This window comes from Hippichthys cyanospilos, chromosome 2, assembly GCF_059441005.1.
Source record: "Hippichthys cyanospilos isolate Australia breed blue-spotted pipefish chromosome 2, RoL_Hcya_1.0, whole genome shotgun sequence".
Taxonomy (NCBI): Eukaryota; Metazoa; Chordata; class Actinopteri; order Syngnathiformes; family Syngnathidae; genus Hippichthys; species Hippichthys cyanospilos.
Genome location: NC_142370.1, coordinates 9,726,941 through 9,753,764, shown reverse-complemented (window position 1 = coordinate 9,753,764; position 26,824 = coordinate 9,726,941). Strand labels below are relative to the sequence as shown.

The 26,824-nt window shown below is 40.4% G+C and overlaps 1 protein-coding gene across 4 annotated transcripts in view; it reads left to right on the top strand.

The window, feature by feature from the left end:
- Positions 1-24,999, top strand: part of LOC148427183 (uncharacterized) — a 46,114-nt gene extending 21,115 nt beyond the window's left edge. For 3 of the 4 annotated variants that reach the window (XM_088408788.1, XM_088408790.1, XM_088408789.1), the window contains 8 exons: positions 10,028-10,243; positions 12,262-12,316; positions 12,392-12,482; positions 12,577-12,965; positions 14,357-14,512; positions 14,959-15,117; positions 17,946-18,080; positions 23,153-24,999. In XM_088408788.1, coding sequence (XP_088264914.1) covers positions 10,113-10,243; positions 12,262-12,316; positions 12,392-12,482; positions 12,577-12,965; positions 14,357-14,512; positions 14,959-15,117; positions 17,946-18,080; positions 23,153-23,641 — 1,605 coding nt within the window. In that variant the 5' untranslated portion in view covers positions 10,028-10,112 and the 3' untranslated portion in view covers positions 23,642-24,999. Of the gene's footprint in view, positions 1-3,193; positions 3,229-10,027; positions 10,244-12,261; positions 12,317-12,391; positions 12,483-12,576; positions 12,966-14,356; positions 14,513-14,958; positions 15,118-17,945; positions 18,081-23,152 lie in introns of those variants that run through there. The other variant, XM_088408792.1, reaches the window with a different exon arrangement.
- Positions 25,000-26,824: the final 1,825 nt, after the last annotated feature.

Below are 26,824 nucleotides of genomic sequence, written 5' to 3'. Positions count from 1 at the left end.
AAGCGGTTTCACACACGTTTGCAAGATCAGTTTTGAATTTTGCGACTCATGTAAAAACATGCAATCGCAAGGCTGGGAATCAATCGTTCACCAACAGTGCCAAATGGTTTTTATATGCAAAACTGCTCTACAAAAGATAAATAACGAAATAAATTTTAAAATCGAGACATATGCAAATATCGGCTTTTGCTTTGGAAATCACTAATCAACAGTTTTACCAATTTTATAATTTTATCAACCAACCCAAGTGTTTTTGTATAGGTGGTGTTTGCAAATTTGTGGACTGCACAAATCCACTGGACTTGATTTTTGAGTTTCCCCTGCTTCGAAATTATTTAGCATTTCACATTGTGAACAGCTTCAGTCCACAGTTCTAGGCTTCATGAACAACAAAGCGTAATGAAAGTCTTCCTTGAATAAAAGAATCCAATAACACTACAGATGCAAAACGACCAGTTCTACCACTACATTTGTTTTTCTAGTGCACTATGACACATTACATAAAGAGTGAGCCCGGTTCTAAATGTGATGACATCGTCCGCAACTCCAACTATTAGTAGTGCTGCTGAAACAATCTGTCTGCTTCTGTGGAGATAACGCTGACGAGCGCCGGTGTGAACGTGCTCCGCATGCGAGTCCGAACCCGTATCGGTGATGTGACCAAACTGAGGGAGCGAGATCACAGCAGGCCGACATGTAGGCCTGCAGCCCAATTCCCCCAGCAGGCTCCGTGCTGATGGACCGACGCCCTTCCTGACATTGCCGTTCAGTGCCGAAGCTTCAGAAAGGCTGAACTGTTAATGAAGCAAAAGAATTGACTGTCATGTTTTACCGAGCAGGCTACATTTAGATTGGTTGTGCCGTTTTATAAAAAAGAAAACTTAACAACTGGTAGTATTTAGTGGTTCTTTTTCAAGGCCGGCGTGAAGTGTGGTCTCGTTCTGCGCTGGGGCAGGCTAGCCATTGTTTTGGTATTTTGCCTATGAGCGTGACGTGAGGACGTTTCTCAAGCTTTGTGGGTTCTTTTACAGCCATGTTTTTAATCCGATGGTTTTCAACAGTTTTTATGACGTACCCCCTGTTAATTTTTTTTTTTAAAAGTACCCCTTAAACAACACAAAGCACTTTTAAAGATTTATTTGCGATTTGCCATAAGTTCTGTTTAATCATGAAGTTTAAGATGAGTTCAATGCCACCATATAGTGCTTGGATCTCGCATCTGCTCTCAAGTCTAAGCAAAAATCATCAGCTAAATGCATCTTGAAAAACTTGAATGTTGCGTCACTCAACTCTAGCCTTGGAGGCAAGACAGCACAATTGATGGAGTTGTGACTGGCTAAATACTCCTCATCCAGTTGATGTGCAGCAGGAGTGTGTATGTTGATGTGTGTGCGCGTGTGTATGGGGGGGCAGTCAGATTGGATGTGATTCAGACACATCCAGCTGTTGGCTCGAAATGACTAGAGCTGTGTTGCGGAGGGGGTGGTGGGGGGTCAGATTAAATGGCAATCCTACTCACTCAGCCCACACACGCTTACCTTACTCACACTCGTAACGCGCGCACACACATGGTCGCAAACACACGCATGCAAATGCGCGCACAATCACACACGCACACACACCTTTGTATATCCCAGACTGTGATGTTAAAGGCTGCTGTCATAATAGGTAACAAAACCTGGCTTTAGTTCCCAATACGGGCAGCGTCAAGGCTGCCAGGAGGGAGGGAGGTTGACGGGCAGACAAAGTGATGATGATGAGAGCTTATGGCAGAGTATGAAAGCCAGCAAAAATGGTGTGTTTCCAAGGATGCAACGTGCGCATTTGTGTGTGTGTGCGTGCGTGTGTGTGTGGTAGGGCTGAACCATTTACCAAATTTTGAACGCGATTGCAATTGTTGCCACCGCAATTCAATGAAGCTTATCAATATTTAAACAGTTTATTTTTTTAAACAAGTAGTCAGCCAACCACCAGGGGGCGAACTAATAATTGAGACTTCATTAAGATGCTTATACGGCAACAAGCAAGCAACAGCCTTCTTCTGCATTTGAGGAAGGTGTGGTCAGATTGAACCCACGCGGGTTGTCGGCCTCAAAACGTTCTACACAGATGTAAACAACAAAGATGGCGGATTCGGACAAATTGTTCATTCTTCTTGTTTGTCACAAAGCAGTGTGATCACCAGCAAATCATAATCACTTTTCTTTTTGTTTATATAGGAAGATTGCTTAACTTCAAAGTGTTTCACGTTTCACTGAATAACCTCATGCGAGATAATGGCATTACGATAACAACATTTTAGTAATGTAATAACTAGGGCTGTCATATAATCTGATAACATTTCATTTTGTATTGAAGTGTATTGCAACATGATGTATAAATTTATAATATATGTATATATTTCACAATGACTGTTTATTTAACCATTTTTTTGTGTGTGTTGTTAGTAGATAAAAAACGAAGCACTTCAGCAATATCACACGAGAAGGATTGATCTGGTACTCACCAGACTTTTTGAAACTGATTCGGTTTCAGTTTCAGGCATAGTTTTTCAAATAAAAAACATGTTAGCCAATATCTTATTTTGATTAAACACAATAATCAATCTGCTTCCATGAAAGTCTGAAAACAGAAGGTTTGGACACGTTATGTATAACTAAACTAAAACTAAACTAAATTAATAAAACCCTTTTTATTCATTTCATAATCAATTACTTTTCGATGAATTGACTAATTTTGATAGTTCTTCCAATTTTAAACGAATTTTGATAAATATATATTATAGAATCTTTTAAACTGTCTTTCCTTTCAACATTTGTGTCTCCATGGGCGTCATCAAGTTATGGTCTTTGTTTTTTTTTCCCCGACTCTGCAATTTGGACCTCCTAGTTCAAGGGGCGTTTACGTGCGCATTTTCTAGTCGGGATTCGGAGGCGTTCTAGTTCCAACCGTCTTTGAATGCAGAAATTATATGACTGAACTAACATTGCCACCTACTCGCTGATGAGGGAAGTGAAGTCACCGATGAGGGAAGTGAAGTCACCGGCGGCCATTTTACAATGCCACTCGCTAATCCCACCCAACTGGAATACGTTGATTTCCTTGCACTGTTTTTACATCATATTCTATCTCATTGTCAACAGTCACCACATTTCCTGTACGGTTTTACCAATACGTTTGGGGGAAGCGCTACGTTCACATTTTACTGATAAGAATATGATTTTAAAAGTAAGCTATATTTGTGTCTGCATCATATTTTTAGCAACATCAATCATGATATAACATGGTATAAATGGGCGAAGTTGGTTAGTGTGACTTCTCCACAGTAGTATGCTGCTGATTGGTGAGCTTGGAGGACTAGAGATTTTTAACAAAAACGCAGCTTTGACTATCCCTAAATCACACAGTAGGAGATCGCGATTTTGGTCTCAAAACGATGTATCGTCGCCGTGTCTTTTCGTTTTATTCCATCAATTTTCAGCCTGGTTTTAAGAGTTTTACAAAGAAATGAAGACAGTTCAGGCTGCATTTGCAGTGGTGTGAAAACGCATAACAGGAAGAGGTCTCCGTGGATGATGTGAAAGCCTGTTTGAATGTTTCTCTAATTTGCAGCGGCAAGATGTGCTTCTCCTGCGTCTGTCTCGCTCTTTCTTTTGTTCTTTTGTCTCTCGTGCTCTCTCCCCTCCCTGTTTTTCTTTCTGACTTGTCTTTTTCTTGCTGTGACTTTTTCTCTCCAGCTCATTTCTCCGCTTTTTGGCGCTAGCTGAGGGATTGGGAGGGTTCCTCCAAATTGGCACACAGATGAATAATGCATCTAAAGCAAAGGCGGAGAGCCGAGGTTTGATGTCTCCGTCAGATTCTTCCTCTGTTTTACACTTAATGTTGGGACTTTGCCTGACGCTTTGGAGGCCAAAACAGATGTTTGTCGCTTTGTTACCCTTTTTATTATTTCTTATCGTCTCTGTCATGTGTGTGACCGACGCTGTTTATCATGCAACCTTCACACCGTTGCTTTTTGAAGCTGCTTTGAGCGAGCACAATCATGCACGAATCATTGTATCGCTCGCCATGCACCCAAGCGCTGCTGTTAAAAAATACACTGCAATCGTGAAAATAAGCTTGCGGCATCGTCGTCATTAAAGTAATGAGAGGGAAGTTAACGCGGAAATGTACCATAAACACGGTGAGGGCAAGAGGGAGGGAGCTCCCCAATCCCATAAGAATAAATCTTAAATCCTGAGTGTTGCTTCTGACTCATTCTGCTTAATTAAGCCGAGTCAAGCGAGAGGAAAATGGAGTCTTGGCTTCCTTATGTCGAAGGGATCAGCAGGAAACTGGAGCACAAGCTTACAAAATTCCTCAATGGAACTGTCACATTTGCACTCAAACATGAACGATAAGCACAGTATTATGATAGATATCGTGTGTGTGGAATATGAATCAAACGCTTTAATCCCTCTCAGGGGATAATCTTCAAAAATTTAGCATTCATGCAAAAATATTTTTAAAAGTATGTTTTAAATTATTTCAATGTTTCAGGAAAGTATAAGCTCATAAAATGCATTATATATTTGGTCGGCTCTCCAAATTTCTTATTTTAGAGTCATTTTAAACTCTCTTTGACCCTGATACTTGAAAATGTTATGAAAAATAAATATATTCATCCATCCTTTTTCTAGAGCCTCTTATCCTCACAAGGGTCGCAGGCTTGCTGGTGCCTATCCCAGCTGACTTCATGCAGTAGGCGGGGGACACAGACAAACAAGCATTCACACGCCTAATCACACTTCAGGACAATTTAGTATGTCCAGTACACCTGCAATGCATGTTTTCGGAGTTTGGGAGCATGTCGCAGTGCCCGGAGAGAAACCACGCAGGCTCGGGGAGAGCAAGCAAACTCTTTACAGGAAGGCTATAGCGAGGCGAATTCCTCCCGCCCTCTATCTGAGACTAAATGCCTGAACTCTAAAAAGATGTGTAGATATGTATTTGAAATTGAATGATCTAAAAATTCCATCCCCTCCCAAGCAGAAAGGTTTGACCCTGCCTATTATTTCATACAAAGCGTTAGCTGTCAATAACTTTAAAACCTATTTAGTCTTAAGTAAATTCTTTGTTTTTGAGGACAAATATTTACTCTGAACTCTACAAAGGACCATATTGTTATGATAATTTTCTCTATGCACAAACATCTATTACTATTTAGATAATTATTTCTTTTTTTTCATTTGTACCATTTGATGTGCAATTAATTCAAGAGAGACCACTGTACATATTGAGGTCCAGTATTAAATGAAAGAGACTGAAACAATGGGGACAATTTTCCTCCCAGGCAGCTTTGTACTCTGAGAGAGTACGGCTGAAAACTATTTCACAAGGATACACTCCTCAAAAAAGGTTGAACCACTTCAACCAGTTGCATTAGCCCTTCCAAAACATCCCTTTCATTTCCCGCCCCTAATTCAGCATCCCAGGCTGGTTTCAAATTGGATTCTTCTTTTTCTTATCCAGCTTCATTTGTAATTGATGTTAGCACGCCCCACACTTGCCTGCAGTGAAAACACACGCACAGACACACGCACGCACACATACACCAACTCCAAAAGAAATCTGTGGAAAAATCTTTTGGGATTTTCCTTGCGCTTTGCGACGTACGATGAGGCAAACGAGTGAAATGTCAAAATTTAAAGATGGAGTTCTAAAAATAAACCAACACAAGGGGTTGCCTTTGGAGGACTTTGCAGACTCACGATTGAGGTTTGGGACGGATAAGACAAACATTTGCTTCTACCCCACAGCAACCGCAGCAATATTGCCACATGTCCTCTTCTGAGAGTTGCAATCAGTAGATTTTGCTAATGTTCGTGTGAATTTTACTCCAAGTTCAGAAAGATTGCATATGTCAGAGAAACAAAGATCTTTAAATGAACATAGCATTAGATCACTTGAGTGCCGTCTTATGTAACTTACAGTATACTCCATAATTTATTCACGCGCACATTCCATGGTAGTAGCTGAGGGGTTAGCACAATCTACATGCTATAAATGGAATAAAAAACACAATGTCATCAGAATTGTATACATTATGAATGTTACCGTACACATTTACACACAGATGAACACACACATTTTACATTATATACTGTATAATGCATATCAGCCTTAATCAGTTATGACACTGTGTTATTTTTACTTTCATCTATAGATTATGTAGTGTGCAGCATGTAGGCCCTTTCACCGAATATGTGCCATTTGCTTGTAACTCCTAAAGTTACATTTCTTTTTCAACCCTTAAAAGTTAGGGCCAAAGATCAAAAAGTGACACCCCTAGGACCCCTTAAACGCACCCTTATCATGGTATTTTAAGTCTTCCATAGTTAAATACATGTATATAAATGAAGATATCTTACCTTTGGTACATGGGTGCTTTTTTATTTATTTATTTATTTTTAATAAAAAAGTATGTTTTTTTTGGGCAGCACAGTGGAAGGGTGGTTAGCGTGTCCGCCTCGCACTTCCCACTATGTGGCTGCCGCGCCTCCTTCAAGACACTCATGAACGTAAGAAGAACGGAAAAAAAAGCTGACATTGTCGTGATCGATAATGGGAGTCAGAGGCAGCGTGAATAATCAATAATTAGACATTTTACTGAAAGTCAAAATCGACTTGAGAGCCAACAAAGCAAAACAACTGTCAAGACATCACACACAGTAACACCTATTCATAACACCTATTCATTCCAACAGTTCTGTGGGTGAATTATCTACTCCTATCGTTGCTGCTCTGCAGTGTGCCCTCAAACACACATTTTCGCGACTTTGACATATTCAACAGTAAAACTTTGTAACTGATGAATAAAATGTTGCTATTTACTTAGCCAAATCAGTGCAAAATCTCTTCCCCCCATCTTCAGATTGAAAATAAAAGTAAGGGGCTCCGCAGATAATGTGGTTGTGTATTTACTCCGCAGGGGTGGTTTAGAGGCGGTATGAGCGCTTTCTACCTAATTGTTACTTTGCAAAGTCATATGGTAGTCAAAATATGAAATACACAGAAAAATAAATGAAATAACTTACGATTGGTGTTGTCATTACAGTTGCCAACTGGCACTAAAGTGGATTAGTGACCCATATATTAACACCATAAGAATGAATAATTAAATGATCAATGTCAGCAAAATAAATGCATCAACAACTATGACTACTACAGCATAGTAAAGCAAGAAGGGTCAATTTTAGTTGTCAACTTGGGTTAACGAATATGTTTCTTAACCCAATAATGGACTTTGTTTGGACATTCTCATTACGTATTCATGCGGTGCGACGTATTTGGCAGCACGCACTTGATACACAGGAAAGTAGAGCATTTGTTGGAGACTATTTTCAGCACAGGACCAAAGAACATTCATCGGCATTTTCCAACTGCTCCAGCAAGTGTTTACAGCAGCGAGGCGGCGGATTATTTCAAAATACTGGGATGTCAGTATAAGGACGTGTCATTGCGCGCAATAAAAAGACATAAGGATGCATTTGCGACACGTTTTGAAGTTTGTTTTTGGCAAAGGGTGACATTGAGAATATCAGCTCTGAACTGTTAACACAGGGCTGCATGGTGGGATTTCTTGTCAAATTTGATGGATGTATAAGCCTTGATTAGAATGTGTGATCACCTTCAATTACACCAATGGACTCAGTCTCATTTGGATCAGTGGAAAAGCTCAGTCGTGTTATGATGACTGAGACGGGATGTTTTTGCAACAGCACGCCCTCATGGATCTCTGGTTACGTATAATTAGGAGAAGTGCATGGACGTTAGCGGTGTTAATCCCACGTGGATACAGAAAGAGGATTTTTGCTTTTTGTTTTGGGTCTTTTTCTGATCATTCCCGGTCAATGTTGAGCATCATTGACACTGAAGCTTGGAAATCCCTTAAGAATTAGAACACCTTCATAGTAAGATGTAGTAAGTGATTTTACATGGCTGAAATGAACAAATGAAGAAACGTCCATGATGAAACATTCCATGTAGAAAACAGGCGCAAATATGGATCTGGCAGACCTTCCCGGTGGATATTTTTAGTCGACCTATTTTTAAGGCCGACTGCCCCGACATGGTCGACTTTTATTTCCTCAGCACTAGTGGCAATGCACCTTTGATAGCTCTCATTTAGACCCCAAATAATCACTCTTGGTATCTTATTATTACAGCCAGAGCCAATGTTGTTCCTCTCCCGAATATGAGCGGCGCATGGTTTCTGTCATCTGGTGTTGTGAAACAAAGACAGAGGCTGCAATGAGAATCGTTGCACATTAAATGGCGTCACGCAGATGTTGCCTCTCCTCCTCCAGGTTTTCTCACTACTCGTGCGCTTGGCATGCCGCTGGCTGGCGTTTCCCTTGTAGCTATATTCTCATCTGAATTTTTCAAAGGGCGCTGACGAAATGCAGGCGGAAGCGACGGACCGCTGGTGACCTCCTTCTTGTTGCCGCATCCTTTTTTCCACCCTCCCTGCGCTTGTCGCGCATTCTCACATGCTGCCCCTTGCTGTCTTCATCGTCATCTGTCATCACTCCCCACGTCTCAGTGTTTTAAGTATGCCCCCTTGCCCCCCTGCCTTGGTACTTTCAACCTGGCCTTCTTCCACCTGTCATCGCTTTCATTTGTTCCTGCATCTCATCAACTCCCTTGCTGCCATTCACAAACTCTATGCTTCTGTCTTCTCGCCGCTTGCCTGTCAGATCCATAAAGGGCTGTCTGAGGCCTCAGTGCTGCTAATTCATTCGCCGCGCATCGCCTCGCATTTCTGCAGGGTCAGGCAGACGCATTGAAAAAGAGGAGGAGAGAGGAGATCCAGAGGAAGAAGGGGAGAACTACAAGGAAAATGGGACACAGGGGGTGTGGCGTGGAGATGTCGTTTTATCTCCAAGAAACAGAAAGCCAAGAATCTTTCACACAGCTTGAACCTATTTCTGTTTATTCCTTGGGTTGGCGTGTTGACATCATGTTTTTTTTAATACAAACCAGCACATTTCTGTGATTGTCTATGTTCAAACATAAACGTAATGTACATGTGAATCCAGAAAATCAACATTTGTGAAGAAAACTAATACTTTGGCTATGTTTACATTCGGAAGCCTCATCTGAAAAGCCGTGGTGTACAGGCATGTAAGTCGTGGTTTTGAACATTTTTTCAGCAATGTATCCACTGTGACATTTCGTTTTCAGCATGCATATTTATTTATATATATATATATATATATATATATATATATATATATATATATATATATATATATATATATATATATATATATATATATATATATATATATATGTGTATATATATATATATATATATATATGTATATATATATATGTATATATATATATATATATATGTATATATATATATGTGTATATATATATATATATATATATATGTATATATATATATATGTGTATATATATATATATATGTATATATATATATATATATATATATATATATATGTATGTATGTATATGTATATAATATATATACACACACACAAACACACAAAGCAATATCAACAATAGTAATATCAATACCTATAGTGACAAATATCTTTGACACCAGTTCTTTCTTCAAATCTAAAAATAGTGGCTGTGGTCCTTACACCATTGAGACGGCAGACGCCTGTGAGAGCTCAGTTCATTTTTACTGTTAAACTAGCATAAAAAATCTCTGACGATTGAAATGAACATTACACCACCATTTGATCTTTTTATAGGGAATAAAGGAATAAAGGTGTCACTGCAAGATTTTTTTTCAGCGGCCGCATGCGAGCTGCCTCATTAGGTGTTCTGTTTTCTGTGAATTATTCTCAGTGAGAGTCAAAAATAGTAACCAAAACGTCAGAAAGAGACAGTGACAGAAAGCCAGAGGCAGGCCAAGCACACAAAGCATTTTTCCGCCTCTGCTGCATTTCGTCTCCTCTCTCATTTCTTTCATTTGCTGCATCTTTGTTCCTCCTTCCTGTCTCTGCAGGTTGTTCTAAGCCCGGCATTTGTGTGGTGAAGTTTGAGCTGAGAGAGGAAGCGAGTGGGCGAGTGAGTGAGAGGGATCGTGTGTCATGGCTGACAGCGAAGAGACAAACCTGGAGGACCCCCCGTACAAAAACCTGCTGCTGCTGGGGGCCATTGCGGCTGCATCGGCCTTTGTGGTCACCATCCTCATCGTCCTGGTCTGCGTGGGCTGCCAGAGGTGAGCCCGCCCGACTCCGTCCCTTGCCTATACTTCGCATCTTCATTATATTGGCCGAGTGCACCCTTAACTGGTCGACAGTCAGCCAAAAGCGGCAAAGCACCTTTCGCACACTTCTTCATGCCCGGGAGCGATTTACAGTAGAGTCTTCAATACTTCTCAACAAGAGTTCAGGCCGCAATTTCACTTAGGTAGTCAAATGGCAAACCGGATGGAAAGTGAGGCTGTCCTCGCTTCATTTAAAAAGCAAGTCAAGTCCAAATTCTTTGCAATAGTACATTCTATGCCACCCCACTAGACTAAACACTGCTATCCGATTATGACATCAATGATGGAATATGTATATGAATAAAATAATTATTTTGCCTAAAGCTGTAGACTGACAATGACATCACAGCTGCATGCAGCTCAGCTAACAACCAATCACAGCTTAGTTCTTGAACGTAGCCATGTCTTGAACGCAGCCATATGTAGTTACTGGACGCCAAGAGGAGCGCTTCTAAAATAATTCATATAATCAAATTGAAGTTACAAGTGTGGGTCAATTTGTTTCTCCCAGCGGAGAAGTCTCGCAAAACTCACATTCTCCCGAGGTGCAGCCGATTGATTTTGTGTCCACTGTTGTGGACATTTGTTTCTGGTCCGTGTTTTTTGATTCAATGGATCTAGCTTACGATTTCCTAGTAGAGGGCATGTTTCATGTGTTTGTATAGGATGCAATTCGTTTTGCTGTTTGGCTGAAATAAAATGTCCACCACAGTGGACGAAAATGATTGGCGGGCTCCTAGGAGGATACACCGTATTATCCATATGATGTGATACTTGTTTGGAGAGGCTAGCTGCTAAGAGAGAGCAAAAGTCACTCTCGTGTGAAAGAAGGGAGGTGAGGGGGTGTGGTTTAATATTCACACCTGCACCACGGGCTTTGTTGTTTTCCTGTTTCATCTTATTGCTCGCTGAGTTCCATATCAACAGTTGCCTATAATTACCACCTCAGGGGATTCACTATGACTCTCACACACTTTTAGAACAAGTGGGTAGGATAAAGTTCTCATACTTTTTTACACTCTGAAATATTTTTTAGCCATCTACCTTCTAAGCGGCCCGTGAGTTTTTTTACATGAGAAAAAAAAGCCAAAATAAAGGATTACTCTGTCATCCTTGTGATTTAATAAACTGGAACCACATTCGTAGTGGGACCACTAGGCGTATTTTATTTAGCAACTTCAGAAGATAAAGTCTGTTTTATTTCTGATTCCATCTGCTGAAAAATTGTGTCTCTAATGACAATGCCTATCTGGATAAAATGTAACAAAATAAGGCATACACTATTTTACAAAGAAGTCACTATCATATAATTTAGGAATGAGCTGCTGTTGAAGTTCATTTGCGTTTAACTTGAATAGAAATGTGTACTGTCCTGTACTGTTTTGGCATGCTGAACTTAAAATCTCACATACCCTCACGTTCCTCCCCAGGGTGCTCGTACCCCATTTGAGAAGCACTGTGCTCAAAAATAGCAAACTACGAAAGAAAATGGAAAAGATGGCTCTGAGACCCAGCACATTCATTTGTATCCACACTTGTGTCCATTTTGTTTCACCAAAACTAACGTCATCATCGAAAAGACCAGGATCTTCTCTCACAAATGTCCACCAGAGTGGACACAACTGTTTAGGTTGGGCCGCGGGTATTCCCAGGCCATTTTAGGGGGACACTAATATAAAACATAACCAAATAAAAGTTAGGTTTTGCAATGGCATCACTAAAACATAATTTAGCAATAAGTTGGTTGTTGATCAAATTCATTTGCTCTTAATTTGTAAAGAAAAAAAAAACCCTTCCTGTATCAATGACAGCTCACCACTTGTGAAGGCCAAACTGTTTCTGTGTTTGACAGGGCTCTTATAAAGCACATACTTTGCTGGACATAGATTGTGATAGTATCTCCTCTTTCTGCTGCATGGAAGTTCTGTCCAGAGGCTCCCTTTGACCTCCTTTCCTTTGGTTTTTGTCAGAAAAAGCAAGAGCAAGCACCCTTCAGCCGGAGAGAAAGGGACGTCAGTAAATATGGTCAGACATGCTTTTACTTCTCCTGCTTTCCTCGGAGCGAAACATGAATGGCTTTGAATGAACTGTGCTTAACAGCAGGGTACCCTTCGACATCCGAAACTGAATTCCATGAGCAAATCGGACACCAGGCTGCATGAGATCAATCGCTTTCCCTGCAACGGCAACTGTAAGCGATTTACGATCAATCTGAACCATTTGCTTTTCTGCGTAAGATTTTGGGAATTCACCATCTCTGGGCGCCGTTCCGCTTTCTCCTCCAGCCGTCAGCAAGAGCCGGCCGGCCAGCATGGACCTCCTGCTCCTCCACAGTCGGCGCTCTCAGACGGACCTGAGGCCATCACAGGGGCGCCAGCTTCCGCAGATCCCCACCGACCCCCAGGGATCCAGCCAAGGGGGGGAAGGTGACGTCGGGGCAGACGGGGGAGGAGGGGAGGCCCGAGACCACACTTACACTGAGGTGGGCCTGCGCAATAATCCCGCGCTCGCACACGTCTTGGACGACGGCCTGTACGAGAGCGTCAGCGTCCGGGAAGGCGACGCCGGCCCCAAAGCGCCCGCGGCGCCGCCGCCAGTGCCGACGAATGCTCCAACTTCAATCCGGGGCGCCCAAAGCCCGCCTGCGCAAGCCAACGGCACTCGCAATGGCAATGTATGTAAATACAACACTGTGTCTGCAAACATTTTCAGGAAATTGAAGCAGAAGCACCTTTCTTTTTTGATTTAAAATGTTTTTATATTTTATTTTGGTACAACTTATTGTGTATTGATTTGATTTGATTAAAGCTCCCCATTAGCTAATGCCAAAGTATCTAGCTTGTCCTCCTGGTGTCCTTCAGAAGATATACAATACGTACAAAATATTTAATGTCATTCTCTAAGCCAGGGGTCACCAACTCCAATCCTTGAGGGCACCTATCCAGCATTTTTTTTTGTTTTCAGTGTAACCCTCCTCCCCTGCACCTGATGCAAATTATCATGATCATTTTGGTGCTCCTGCAGAGCTTCTTGATGAGCACATCCTATGAATCAGGTGCAGTGGAGGAGGGTTACACTGAAAAAATGCTGGATAGGTGCCCTCGAGGACCGGAGTTGGTGACCCCTGCTCTAAGCCATAGCACATTATTTCTACAATAATCAAATTAACAGGAAAACAGTTAAAATAATACTAAACCAGCACCAAAATAAAAATAAGACATCAGTGAGGGTTGCGATGTAGTATAGGTACCTAATGGGTTTAAGGCCATTCAAGAAGAAAATAGTTAAAAAGGGATTCTCACTTTTGACTGAGACTTTTCACTGACTTTTAAAAATGCAGTCAGCATTGTAAGCTTAAAGTCTTTTTCTGATGTGAGAATTATGACTTAAGGAATTCTGACTAGTAAGAATTCTGACCCTAAAATCAGAGTTCTGACTTTCCAAACTTCCGAGTCCAAGAAAAATGTCAGAATACTGGATTCTGACTGAGTTCAAATAAAGTCAGAATTTGGGGAATACTAAAGTGAGGATTCTAACATTAAAGAATAAAGTCGGAATTCTGACAAAGACAAAATTCTGAATTTGTTTTAAGAATCCTCACTAAAGTATTTTGATCATTTTTTAGTCTTTTTCTTCCACATCATTTTCACAGTATTTTAGCCGAGGGATTGCACAGGCCTCGTAGTGTGATGTGGTCATGCCATTCTGAACTTTGAAATGTCACCATTTGGGTGACGTCTTAATACTAACCAATAATGCAAAATGTCTTTGACATGCCATCAGTTAATGTCAATAGTCTCAATTTCAGAAGCAGATGAAAAACTGTGAGGCAACTCAGGTAGACAGATAATATAACTACTCACTGGCTTATACTAGGCAAAATTATAATTATTACAGCATCATATATATAGCTCAGTAGTACATGTTTACAATGTTTTTTTTTAAATGTGTTTAGTTTCCTTTAGTTTTTTTTTTTTTTAAGTTTAACTATGTCACAGCTTTTACTGGAAGCATATTCTCAGCAAAAATCCGGGATTGACTTTTGCATTTGTCTTTTGTTTCCAGGGTGGACGAGGGAATGGCATCATTAACGGAACAATGGCAGGGAAAAGGGAAAATGGGGCCAACGGAGTTAACATGTCCCCCCTGTCCTCAATCAATTCCCTGGCCTCTCACGAACCTACAGCAGCAGATTATGCTTCAATCCGCAAATTCCGAAAGGTAAAACACACAAGTGCTGCTTTTTTATTTTTTTACTTTATCGGCTAATTTATAGATCGTATGTGTTATGGCATTTTGTCGTAGAAAACGTTGCTGTTTAAATATGATTTTTACATGGTTGCTGATAATTCCTACATGAATTCAATGTGGTGTTATTTCATATCTAATTGGCATGAAAGTTGACAGCTCATTGCAATTGATGGAGGCTCATCTGTTTAAATAAGTTGGAAAATGGACCAAAGTTCCAAAAAATACCAAACTCCATTTAAAATGTTAAATTCTTTTTCCTTTCGTCCGATGTTCGAAATGGACGACAGACAACATGTTAAAGATATTAAAACACTTCCTTTAGTCTGCATGAATAGCCCCAAGCTACATGCATATTAATATTTTATGCTTTTTTTTTATGGGCTTTCTTCATTCTGTCTTTCTTTGATTCTGTCAAGGCTGACAAGGCAAACAGGAAGGAAAATAACGGCACTGACAGCCAGTCGGACCAATCCAGTGTGAGCGACTCGCCCTCAGCTGCTGCTCCACAATTGCATCGCAGTCAGGAATTTCCACGAAAAACCCTGGAGCCCTTTCACCTGCATTCTTTCCCAAAGGTAATTCATTACGTAAGGAAAGTGGGGGGAGGGGCGGAGACATTGTACAGCACCTAGTACTGTATGTCAAAAATTAGTGGGAGGCAGTTGGATAACCACTAGAGGGCACTGTCCACAAAGTAACTGCACTTTTAGTGAAGCTTGGAGGACAACAATGAATGTTTTTCGGAATGGACGGACTGACAGAAAGAGAGAAAGACTCAAATTCAAGAGTTTTATTGTCATACGCATAGTAACACTACACAATGAAAATTTATAGATAGATAGATAGATAGATAGATAGATAGATAGATAGATAGATAGATAGATAGATAGATAGATAGATAGATAGATAGATAGATAGATTTTTGTTTGCATAAAAATACTAAACACAATGTGTCCTCCTTTGGGATTACAGTAGAGAGATCTTCATAAAAATAAATCATTAACTTAATAATTAATAAAGCTGTCCTCCAAAAAGTAATCAAGTATCAGACCTGTTTTCAAAAAGAAATCATTATAAATAAATATTTGTCCACAGAAAAATATTAATTTATTATTAAAATTTAAAGTGTATTCTTTTGGGATCATATTTGAGATGAAAATAAATCATTAACTTGACAGGTAACGAGAGGCGGCACAAGTTGTGTCAAACCTTTCTAGTATGGGCGAGAGTTTTAACAATAATGAAATTGAATAACCTACGGTACATAACTTTTTTATGAACTTATATTTTCCTGAAACAACTATTTAATTCAATAATCACCCTTAAATTATTACGAACATATTTTTTATGAAGTTATGTTGTCCTGAAACAATTATTTTATTCAATAATTGTTTTTAAAAGATTTTTTGCATCTTTGATTCATTGAAAATCTCGAGTACCCCCTGAAGTTCCTTTAAGTACCCGCAGGGGTACAAGTACCCCCTTTTGAGGACCAGTGATATGGACCAAAACCAAAGGTCAACTACAGTGGACACAAATGAATAGGCTCACCTAATCTGAATCTGACAAATTGCTAATTCTAATCCTGGTTTCTGGCTCTTAGTTTTGGCTCAGTGCAACAAATGCAATAAATGTTATATGGTGACAGGCGTAACCTTAGTTCTTGATCATTTGTGAGAAGAACAATGACCGGGCTCACTGTTGTTGAGGCTTTCCTGTGCTTTTGCTGCCATGCAAGATGATTTTATTTTTGTAGGTGTGCCTTTGAGTTGTAAAGACATTGTTAGCTCTTGTTTAGTATTTTTGATATGTGTTGTGAAATCAGTAAATGCGAGTGTGCATATTCTTGCTTTTGTGAGTGCAGATGTGGATTCTCTGCCTCTTTGCTTTGCACTCAGTAGCATATTACTGGCTAGGAAAGTGGAAAGATACATTATGTAAGAACTTGATGGGCTGCCAAGCTGCCTCTATTTGTGTCAGCGTACGTGCATGTGTGTGTGTGTATGGGTTGTGTCGTCCAGAGGAGTCTATCAGCAAGTCTGCCTAGAAATGGCAAACAGGTAGCCAGCTGCCCAATAAATAATGCTCATATCTTGAAGCGATTCTATTCTGGCTCCCGTCGTGCGGTGCCTCGCATCAAAGGAGTGATTTTGATAACCCACACATGTTACGCGCTTTGTAATTGGTTCCTAATTGCATGCAATCGCCTGCAGTTATAGAACAGGCGTGAAAATATAAATGCAATGCAGTGCAGATTATACAATTTGAGCCAAGTTGCTTCCAATTAAATATGCATGACATTATCATGGTATGTACACTAGATTTTTGTTGTTTTTTTTTTTGCCATTGGCTTCTCTTTTGAAACAATGTGCCTCAAGGGTTGCTATCCCTCTATATGCTAATGTGAGTTGTGAGTAAAGTATTTTTGAAGCGCTGATTTGTTTGAAACTTGTGGACAGGTTGCTAGCTGAACAAGCGTCAACAAGTCGTACTTTAAGGTGCATGCATTCAAAGTTAATTGGTGAGGAGTAGTACAAACAATTTTTAATGTAGTCAGTGGGAAAAACAAAGTATCTTGACTAATTTTTGTGACATTAAGACCATAATGTTTGTCAAAATATTTTTTTTCATTTATACACATTATGTACATTAATCGAAAAACATATGAAGGTTGCTATTTCAGGTGCTGTACTGGTGGAGTTTTGAGCTGTTTTTTGACTTTTATTTATTGTTTTCCCTTTTAGATGGGAGAAATGTGACATATTCACCATGCATTACCTCACTTCACAACAATGAACACTCTGGCAAATCTTTAAAGCAAAACCAAATGTCAATTTTACTGTCAAATGTAACACAACTAAAAATAGAATAACAGCTTGTGTATTTAAAAAAAAACATCAAAATTCTCATTAATGAAATGCATGCTAATGACTAGCATTGGTGTCACAGTGTTACAACCAGTGAGGCCAGTAGGTCCCAAATGAGGATACGTCAAGGCGTTTCCATTGGTACGCGAGATTTCAGCTTTCTGCAGGTGTCAGCAAATCAATTTGAATGCTTTTTAATGCTCTGACGCAATCAGTAAATTTTCCTTTTCAAATTAACGGCAAATGAAATGGAACAAGAAGCAATATACTATCAGGTGTACACATGCCCCCATTTAAGAACCGCTGTTGTAAAGCGCTAGTATTTTTAAAACGCATGACAAAAAGGTTTTGGTTACAGTGCCTATTTAGAGAGTAAAATCAGATCAATTTTGCAGGGATCCCTGAATTTTTCCAATGTAGTTTTGATCTTTTTTTTTTTTTTTTTAACAAGACACAAAAAGGAACTGCTGTATTCTTCATGTTATGTTCCCATTCTTTCCAGATTGCAATCTCATCATTTGATTTGTGTGTGCCAGGAGCCGGTGTTCATGGGTAACGGCGAGCAGTACATCTGGAAGCCGCCGGAAGATGACGAAGTCATCACTTTGCACCCGCCTCCGCACCGCATGGAGAACGGACAGGGGCATCCGTCGCCCCCGACTGCCAAGGAGGTAGCGTATCGTTGGTGCACGAGGACAGAAAGACGTGTGATTTGCGGCTGCTGTGTTTGGAGACGGGAGCGCCCTTTTGATTGGGCATGCCGTCATAACACAGCTGCCCTGTGACCTTCCTGTCATACTCGGCTTGCAGCCAGAGGTTCGGTTACACGCAACCCCCCCCCCACCCCCCCTGCTTGAACCCTGGCCGCAATCCCCTAGCACCCCCTCCCAGCCTCTCTAAGCTATGTCTCTAATATACAAACCACCAGATGGATCTAACATAAGCATCGCTCACTCCCAAAAACTAATCTCCGCCTCACCCGTGGAGATTTTTTTCAGAGATTTTTTTCCTTCACCCTCTCAAACTGCAATTCCGCACCAGGCTGAATGGGGTGAGCCCCGTCTGGGGCCTGGCTTGCCGACACTGCTATTCTTCCTAATTATATATGGAGAAGATGTCTAGTGGTGAGAGGAGGAAGTCTGCACTGTCCAATAGTGTCTGAATGTGACACATCCGACCACATCTGCTTCCACATAAAGCAGCTCCTCCCCCGTTAATCCGCTGGCAATCTGCTCTCTCTTTTTCACGACACGCTAAGAGCTACAAGCAGTTGGGGAGTCTTTGTGTCATGCATGGCGCTTGTGGGGGACTACTACCTGATCTTGTAGTATGTTTGAACAAATGTAACCGGCCTATGGCGGTTTTCTCTTTCGAAAGTCGAGGGAAGGGTTGAAACCTGTCCTTCAGTAATTTGAGAACCTCAGTTAAAAAAAAAAAAGACCTTCCCTGAATACACATTTATTTAGTGTATACGTCAAGAAATATAAGTCAAGCTAATTACAGCAACAAGCCTTCATGCTTTGTATGACAGTACTATGCTGCCAATGTGGTGAGAAGGCCAGCTTCAAAATAAAGCATACTTAGCGTGTTGCAGCGTAATGGCTAACTGCACCCGTCTTTGTATTGATGCCACAAATTGTTGAATTCAACATAAACAACACAGCGTTATTCTGAAGTCATATGCAATCAGGAATTAAGGGCACTAAAAATGGACTTAATTATGCTGACATTTTGTTGAACTGCGTCTTTTGCTGGCATTTCATAAATTAGCCACTAGCAGTTCTCAATTGCCCCCATAGGTTGATGACAGCAGTTAGCTTACTTTTCAAAAGCAGTTGAATAGACTTAAATGACTCAAGAGGCATAGGCCAGGCTGACTGAAATGCACGATTTCAACCAGCAACGCTCCTATGGTTCTGACCTGCATGTATGAGGAGAGTTGTCTAAATTCTCACCCATGTTTCTCGAGAGGAAAATAGATAGTTGAAGTGTTTGTCACTTGGCAAAAAAAATGAAAATTGTTATCGGAATATTGACTTATTTGATAGAATTTTCAGTAGGCCTTTCGAATACCAAAACCCTCACTAGCTGCAGCCCTGAAAGCAAATAACGGCGGTCAACTGTTACTAGTCCAGGGGCGGCCTTGTCTTCACATTGTCTTATCTCAATTTTGTTGTCGGTTTTAATTTCCTCCGTACTGTTCCCCGCCACGTTCCGCAGTTAGCTGCCCATGTAATTTGTGTCTGGCAGCAGAAAAGAATACGGGCAGAGGGGAGGGAAAAGACAACATACAATGCACAGGCTTCCTCAACAGCTGCAGCCCGCTTCTGAAATCCCCACCGAGCGTCTTGTGACTTCCTTCCTGTGCTGCGCGATGTTGCAAACTGCGTGTCCACAAACAGCACACGCGTTTGCTCAGACATGCATGCTGCACACTTTGTGTAAACGCTTCAAGCATATACCTTGGTCTTTGTTTATTCAGAAAGGTCACAAAAGAGATTTGCGGGGGCAGGGTGGATGTCCCGCTTCAGAGAAATAGGGAGGGATAATAATGCAGTTGTGCCTTGAGATACTAGTGGCCCAATTCAACTTGCTTCACAGTAAGCAGCAGTGTGGCAAATAATGAGGAGTTCATCCAAATAGCATTATCAAGGTGTCTACTGCCTAGGCCACTTGTACAAAGATAATTACGCATTGAGTTTTGAAAAGAAATTTATTGATCCGCGATTATCAGTTTAGCTTCATGCTAATGTACAGGAGAAATATTTTTTCACAACAGAGGACTTTTCACTATAGCAAAATCTATGTCTCGGCGTAAACATAAAAAACGTGTGGTGCAATCTACAATTTGACTGAAGTTAAAACCAAAGACTCCAACATTGAAAACAAGAAAGAAAGAAAGAAAGAAATGGCCAAATCTACAATAAGCATTCGTTTTCAAACTTATTGTACATCGATTTCTTGCATAATGTCTTTCACTTTGCAAGTGTTACGGAATTTCTTTACGAGCAGAAAACATGGAGGGCGAACTATTGCTTATGGTAGTTCGCCGGTACAAACACCTTTATGATTTGTCTGAAAAGGAATACCGCGATCTAAATACCGTAAACAACTCCTGGCGAGCACCATTTTGGGGAGAGATGAGGAGTTTAAAAAAGCTTGGAAGAATTTATATCGTTTGAGTTGACTAGGATTCTCTATCTCTATTATATAGTAGTGTTGTTTGTATGGTGTAGAGTCGATTTACTGCCATCTAGAGTATGGGAGAATATTGTCTGACTGCATGGGAAAGCCACTCAGAGTATTAAAGGAACAATGCTTAAGACAGTTTTTCATTATGAACATAAGGAGGTGCTGTATTTATATAGCGCTGATGCATGGATTTTTTTTCACACTGGGGGGTATTTTTGCACATGCAGGTTTTGTTTTAGAGGCATTTTACTGTATATGGCAAACCCCATTTTCATGCTGGCCTTTAATATCGGTAGTTGCAAATTTAGAAGCCTGAAAGCAACAGATAGAGGAGACAAATAGAGGACCCCTGACGAGCTCAGACCATTTGAAAAAAAAAACCACCAACCATCAGAATGAAGAAAAAAAAACACCCTACAGCAACAACTTAACATTTTATTATATAAACTTTACAACTATGTTTGTACATATTTTATTCAACAGCTGTTTATTCCGCAGTTTTATATGGATTCATATAAAACTTAACAAACTAAAGGCATACAGGGCAAATGGAAACCTACTTACGCTTACACTATACATATAGCGCTTTTCTATCTTAGGTACTCAAAGCACTTTACACTGACAACTCATTGACCTACTGATAAGGCAGCATCAGCAGCAACTTATAATGTCCTCTACAGTGTCCTTGAGTGTCATGAAAGGCGCTTTTAAATTAAATTTACCCCATCCATCCATTTTCCATAGCCGGTTATCCTGAAACTTAGAACATGCAAACTCCTCACATTGTGTCAACAGTCAGGGGATTGAATTTACCGGTTACTTACAGCTGAGACATATTGCCCCCCAAAAGCGTTTCGCAAAGGAATCACTAAAAAACAATTCAGCAATAAGTTGCTTAGTGTTTGATTAACTTGCTCTTAATTTGAAAAGAAAATTTGAAAAGAAAACTTTTCTTATTACAGCATTAAAAAACATTAGATTAGATTTGCTGATACCTGCTGAAACCCTATTTGAAGATCTCACATATCCCCTGAAGTGCCTACCCCATTGTGTGAAATACTGAATCAAACAAATCATATTATCACATTGACAGGTTAAAAATGTTTGTCCTCCATCTTAAAATGCTCGGACTGTGTGCATCTTACAGGTTTTTCTCCTTTGTATTAGAGCTCAGTTTTTTTATTTTCATTTTTGTCTGGCCCTGTAGCACAATTTTCAATTGGACAATGTTATTGTGTGTTAAAAATAAAGAAATAAATGCCTAAAAAAATTAAAATAAAGAGAACCATTACTTTGTTTTTGTTTAGTTTGAGTTTGGGGTAGCTGGAACGGTTTTTCAAATGCATTTGAGTTTTAGGTTAAGAAGTTGAGTTGATTTAAAATACATGAATGTAAAATGCATCATATTTATTAGGTAATTGTCATTTCAATTTCAGTGGAATTCAGTGAAATAGTTAGCATTCTGTTTTTCCAGTGACCCGTCCCTAATGTACCATACGCATGCACACACAGTTCCGATCACAATTCAAGACAAATGAAATGTGAGCAAAGTCCATTAGCGAGCACCACTGAGCAGGTTTTTTCTGTCAGCGGCTTGGCTGCTGTCCCGATCTCTCGCACCATAGTTCACTGTTGTGTTGCCAAAGCACTTGTGAAACTTTAACAGGTCTATCCACTGCGAGACTAACGCTGACTCTCCGCCTAGACCTCAACAAAGCGATAACACAGTTTACTCTGTCTTATCCTTGCCTGTCAAAATAGGTCAGGTTACAGCACACAGCAAACACACTATCAGGCTCTCGCTTCAAATTAGCAGTCTTTCTCCCGTGTTTGCGCATTCTACCTTTTGCGTGAAATACTTGAGGCTGCAAATAATCTTTGCAATATAGGTTAGAGGTCAGGAGTAGTGCGCTGCCTTTACTCTGTTGCATTTACGTTTTAGATCACTTGTACTTGTTTGAATAGTCCTAAAGATTGGCTGTTCTTGAAACAAATGATAAAATGTGATTGTACAAGTATTCATACCTTTATAACACAAACGTATCTATCTATCTATCCATCTATCTATCTATCTATCTATCTATCTATCTATCTATCTATCTATCTATCTATCTATCTATCTATCTATCTATCTATCTATCTATCTATCTATCTATCTATCTATCTATCTATCTATCTATCTATCTATCTATCTATCTATCTATCTATCTATCTATCTATCTATCTATCTATCTATCTATCTATCTCTTTCTTTCTTTCTCTCCATCGCTCCCAATGTCTCTCTTCTTCCCTCCCTCTCTCTTTCTCTATCTCTCTCTCTCCCTTCCTCCCTCCCAAAAACAATAACGCAATCGTTTTCCCAATTTGTATCATTTGAAATTGTGATGGGATGAGAAAAACATTAATAGCTCATGCAAAGTATTGCATGCAAACCTTTGTAAGACAAAGCAGAATGTCAAGCAAACCCTCTTGACTATGAATTGTAGAGAAGTACACTTTACTTATCCATAGTTTAGTGCAATGAACTTCTTTTGTGTGTGCGCGCTGTCAGATTGCAGACACCTACTCCATCGTGTGCAAAACCCAGAAGAAGAAGACTCCTATGGAAAGCAACGGAGCAAAGACCCTCCCACGCTCCTTCGGTGGGGAAAGAGGAAAAGGACGGGGTCGAGGGGTTCAAGGCCAGGCGCGTTCCCAGGAGGAGCCGTGTTACGAGCCGACAGGTGACAGGGCCTGGCCCGCGTGCGTCGCGGCCGAGCCCGACATCGCCTACGCTACCATTGACAGCCGCCGTAAACGCGAGCAGGCCGACGCCGCTAATAGCATGGCCGGCGGCGCCGCCACCCTGAAGCGGAAGAAGCAACAGGCGGCGTCAGCTGCACCTCAGGGCTCAGCGTCCAATCCCCTGCCTGTCCGAGGCCTGCCGGGGGGAGATAACTTCTATGAGAGCATCAGTGATGTGAAAGCAGGCAACAGCTCCAGCACCACCACCATCTTCACGTTTAATGATGGAATGGAGATGTACGTCACTGGCCTGTAGCTGGCAGACGCGCAGATACGGCTCAGAAAGATCCAGACAGGGGTGGCCCTGCCCACTTGCCATGAGGTTGCTGTATATACTTCAAGGTACTCCGACTACTCCAGACAAAAGAAATGACGATCAAATTTGTGTTGACATCAGGTACAAACAGGGTTTTAATCCAGGTTCAGACTTTCCTTTGGTGGTCTGCAGTTCCGAACCAGCCTTGACCCTAAAAGGACCAAAACGTTTTCTCAAAAAAAGGAAGAAAAGAAAAAGGACAACTGGACTATTCCTCTTCAAGCATACTGTATCAGTGACTTTACTCATGTTTATGGGCATCATTTTCCATAATATCTTTATTTTTGTATGTATGCCATTTGACGTGTGGCGCAACTCACAATTCAAGCACATTTAAATATGAATATAGACATCAGACACCCTGCCTATTCGTGTCCACTGGAGTGAAACTTTGTTGGTCTATGTATATCCTTTGACCCATTAGAACTACCCCACAAAGTCCTAGTGTGTTTAGTTGAGTTCATCCTGGCCTTTCTAATGAAGCCTCCGCTATTTGGCTGGGATTAAATTCACTTTGCTGTCTTGATGAAACAAAATGGACACAGCAGTGGACACAAATTAGTAGACTGGGTCTAATGAGGACAATATATCCAATAACCCCCTGAGATCCAGCCTATTCATTTGTGACCACTGGAGTGGACATTTGTTTCTGGTCTATGTCTTTTGGCTCATTGGAGCTATCTGACTAAAACATAGTGTCCTCAGTCGAGCACATCCTGGCCATTCCAATGATGTCTCGTGCGGGTGGGATGCAATTAGCTGTCCTGCTGAGATAAAATGGACACAGCAGTGGACATAAACGCATAGTAGGCTGGGTCTCAGAAGGCTATGTGTAGAAGATATAAATGCATGATGTGTGCGGACTACAGAGAGCAGTAGCAATGATACTGGCTATATTTGGAGAAGGTGGCCACAGTTCAAGTTTTTTTTACACACACATACACACACACTTGGAAGCACTTATGTAATATAAGCAGATGGATGTCACCGAGATTTTTGGAGCTTAGCTCAACCTAAGCAAACATCTGAAACAGGTTCCCTGTGCACACTGACCTGTTGCCTGGCAGGGAGACTTGTGGTGTTTTGTACAAACAAAAGCCGACCGAGCATTTGTAGGCCTGCTCAAACTCAAACGGGAGCCAAGACGAGTGAACGCGTCCATTTCGCAACCCCTCATCAATGTGCCCTGAATTTATGGGTGAATATCAAAGCGGCCCTTCTGCTATCTCCTCTGCTTCGGATTGTTCCGCAATGTAAACATCCAAGATGATTATGACATCAGTAAACGATTCACATTCTCTGATTTGACAAATATCTATCTGTAGCCTGAGGCTTGATGACACGCCTCTCTCTAGCTCTCTCATGAACTCACACACTCACACACATACATGCATGCATGCTCGGCAGCATTTTACAGGGTAAAGTGATCAGGTCTGAGGTTGCCGGAGTGTTGCGCAAGTGTTCATACGGGTGACAAATTTAACAATATGCTTTCCCTATTAGAACAGAAGATTTTCTTTCATCTCAAGACTTTATCAAATAATTGACGTTTTCTTTTAACTGATTTTATAACCGTTCTGTTATCGCACTCAACTACAAAAGCATGGAACTGCCAATGGCGTAAACATTTTTGACTGGCAAACTTGTACATATCTACTTGGAAATACGTTTGAATGTACTCGCAAATAACGTTCCTTTGCAATTTATGTCTCAATGCTCAAACCTTTGCAATTTTTTTCCCACAATGCCACAGCGGGTCTGTCTGTCGCATATGCCGGTAAAGAAATCTATTTTTTAGCATTCGGCCTATATTATCAATACATTAGAAAATTACGTATTTTTTTGGCTTTATTGTGTCCATTTGGCAGATGTTTTTATAATGCCACAGAGTTTGCACATTTGTGGCTTATTTTCCCATGATGTCATGGGTATATGCATGTGCTAATCAAAAAATGTAGCATTTTATTGTACCTATATGTAAGTAGTTAATATAAGGGATTGATGGATGAGTTTGAATGTATTTGCAACTACATTTGAATGTATTTGCAAGTATGTTCAAATGTATAAATTCATTGAAATGTACTTGTATGCTAAATGCTGTAAAGATTGCATTTTGTTCCTCATGTTACCACGGGGTATTGGTTGGTAAATATACTACTTTGTTGAGCATTTGGCATACATTTTACAACAAAAAAAAGTCAACATTGATTATAAGAAATTGTTTTGCGTTTATGATTATGTCGGCTCCACGTTTTCCCAAAACACCAAAGGGAATATGCATGCACTAGTTTTTGATTTGGCATTTTACCGACAAGTAATTTGAACATGATTTTAAATACTTTTGAACCTACTTGCAAGTCCTTTGGATCATATTTGCAAATAGATTGGAATGTACTTATAGGGTAACTGCTAAAAATCTAAAATTCTTCCCCATAGTGCTTCATGGCTTTGCCCAATGGATGCTCAAGTTAAGGAAAATCCACATTTTTAACCATTTGGCCTACATTATACCAAAATCTTTAAAAAAATAAGTAAGTAAAACATTAAATAATTTTGATGGTTTTATTATTGTGTCCGTTTGGCAGATTTTTCCATAATGCCATGGGGCATGTGCATGCTGACGTAAATGCCCTGTGGCATATTATATTTTTACATTTAACCTACATATTTCAAAGTACGATTGAGGCAGTCAAAAGATGTTGCGTACCAGTGGTAGCTCCATGCTTCGTGATTCAAAACCTGCGGAAAAGGCTGCCCATATTTCTTATCAATACGCTGTAAATGTTGCGCTTTCAAGAGGAACTTTTAGTGTTGGGAATAGCAACAGGAAGCTTGCACTCGGTGGAGTGTCCTCTGGACGGTTGGCCCTCGGCCTCTCCTCAGCCTGCTCGCATTCTTTGTAAACAAGCTTTTTTTTCGTCTAGCTTTGAGGGACATTTGCAAAAGTATGGAGGACAAATCAAACCTTGATTAACCCTGGTGACGTTTTGAGGCAGAGGTGATGAGGGATATAACGGAAGAATCTCACTGTGAGAGCACCATGCAAATGTTTTTAAAGGTGTAGTCAATCCCAAACTGTTCTTTACTATAATAAGTTTCATGCACTCTTACTAGTCTACAGAC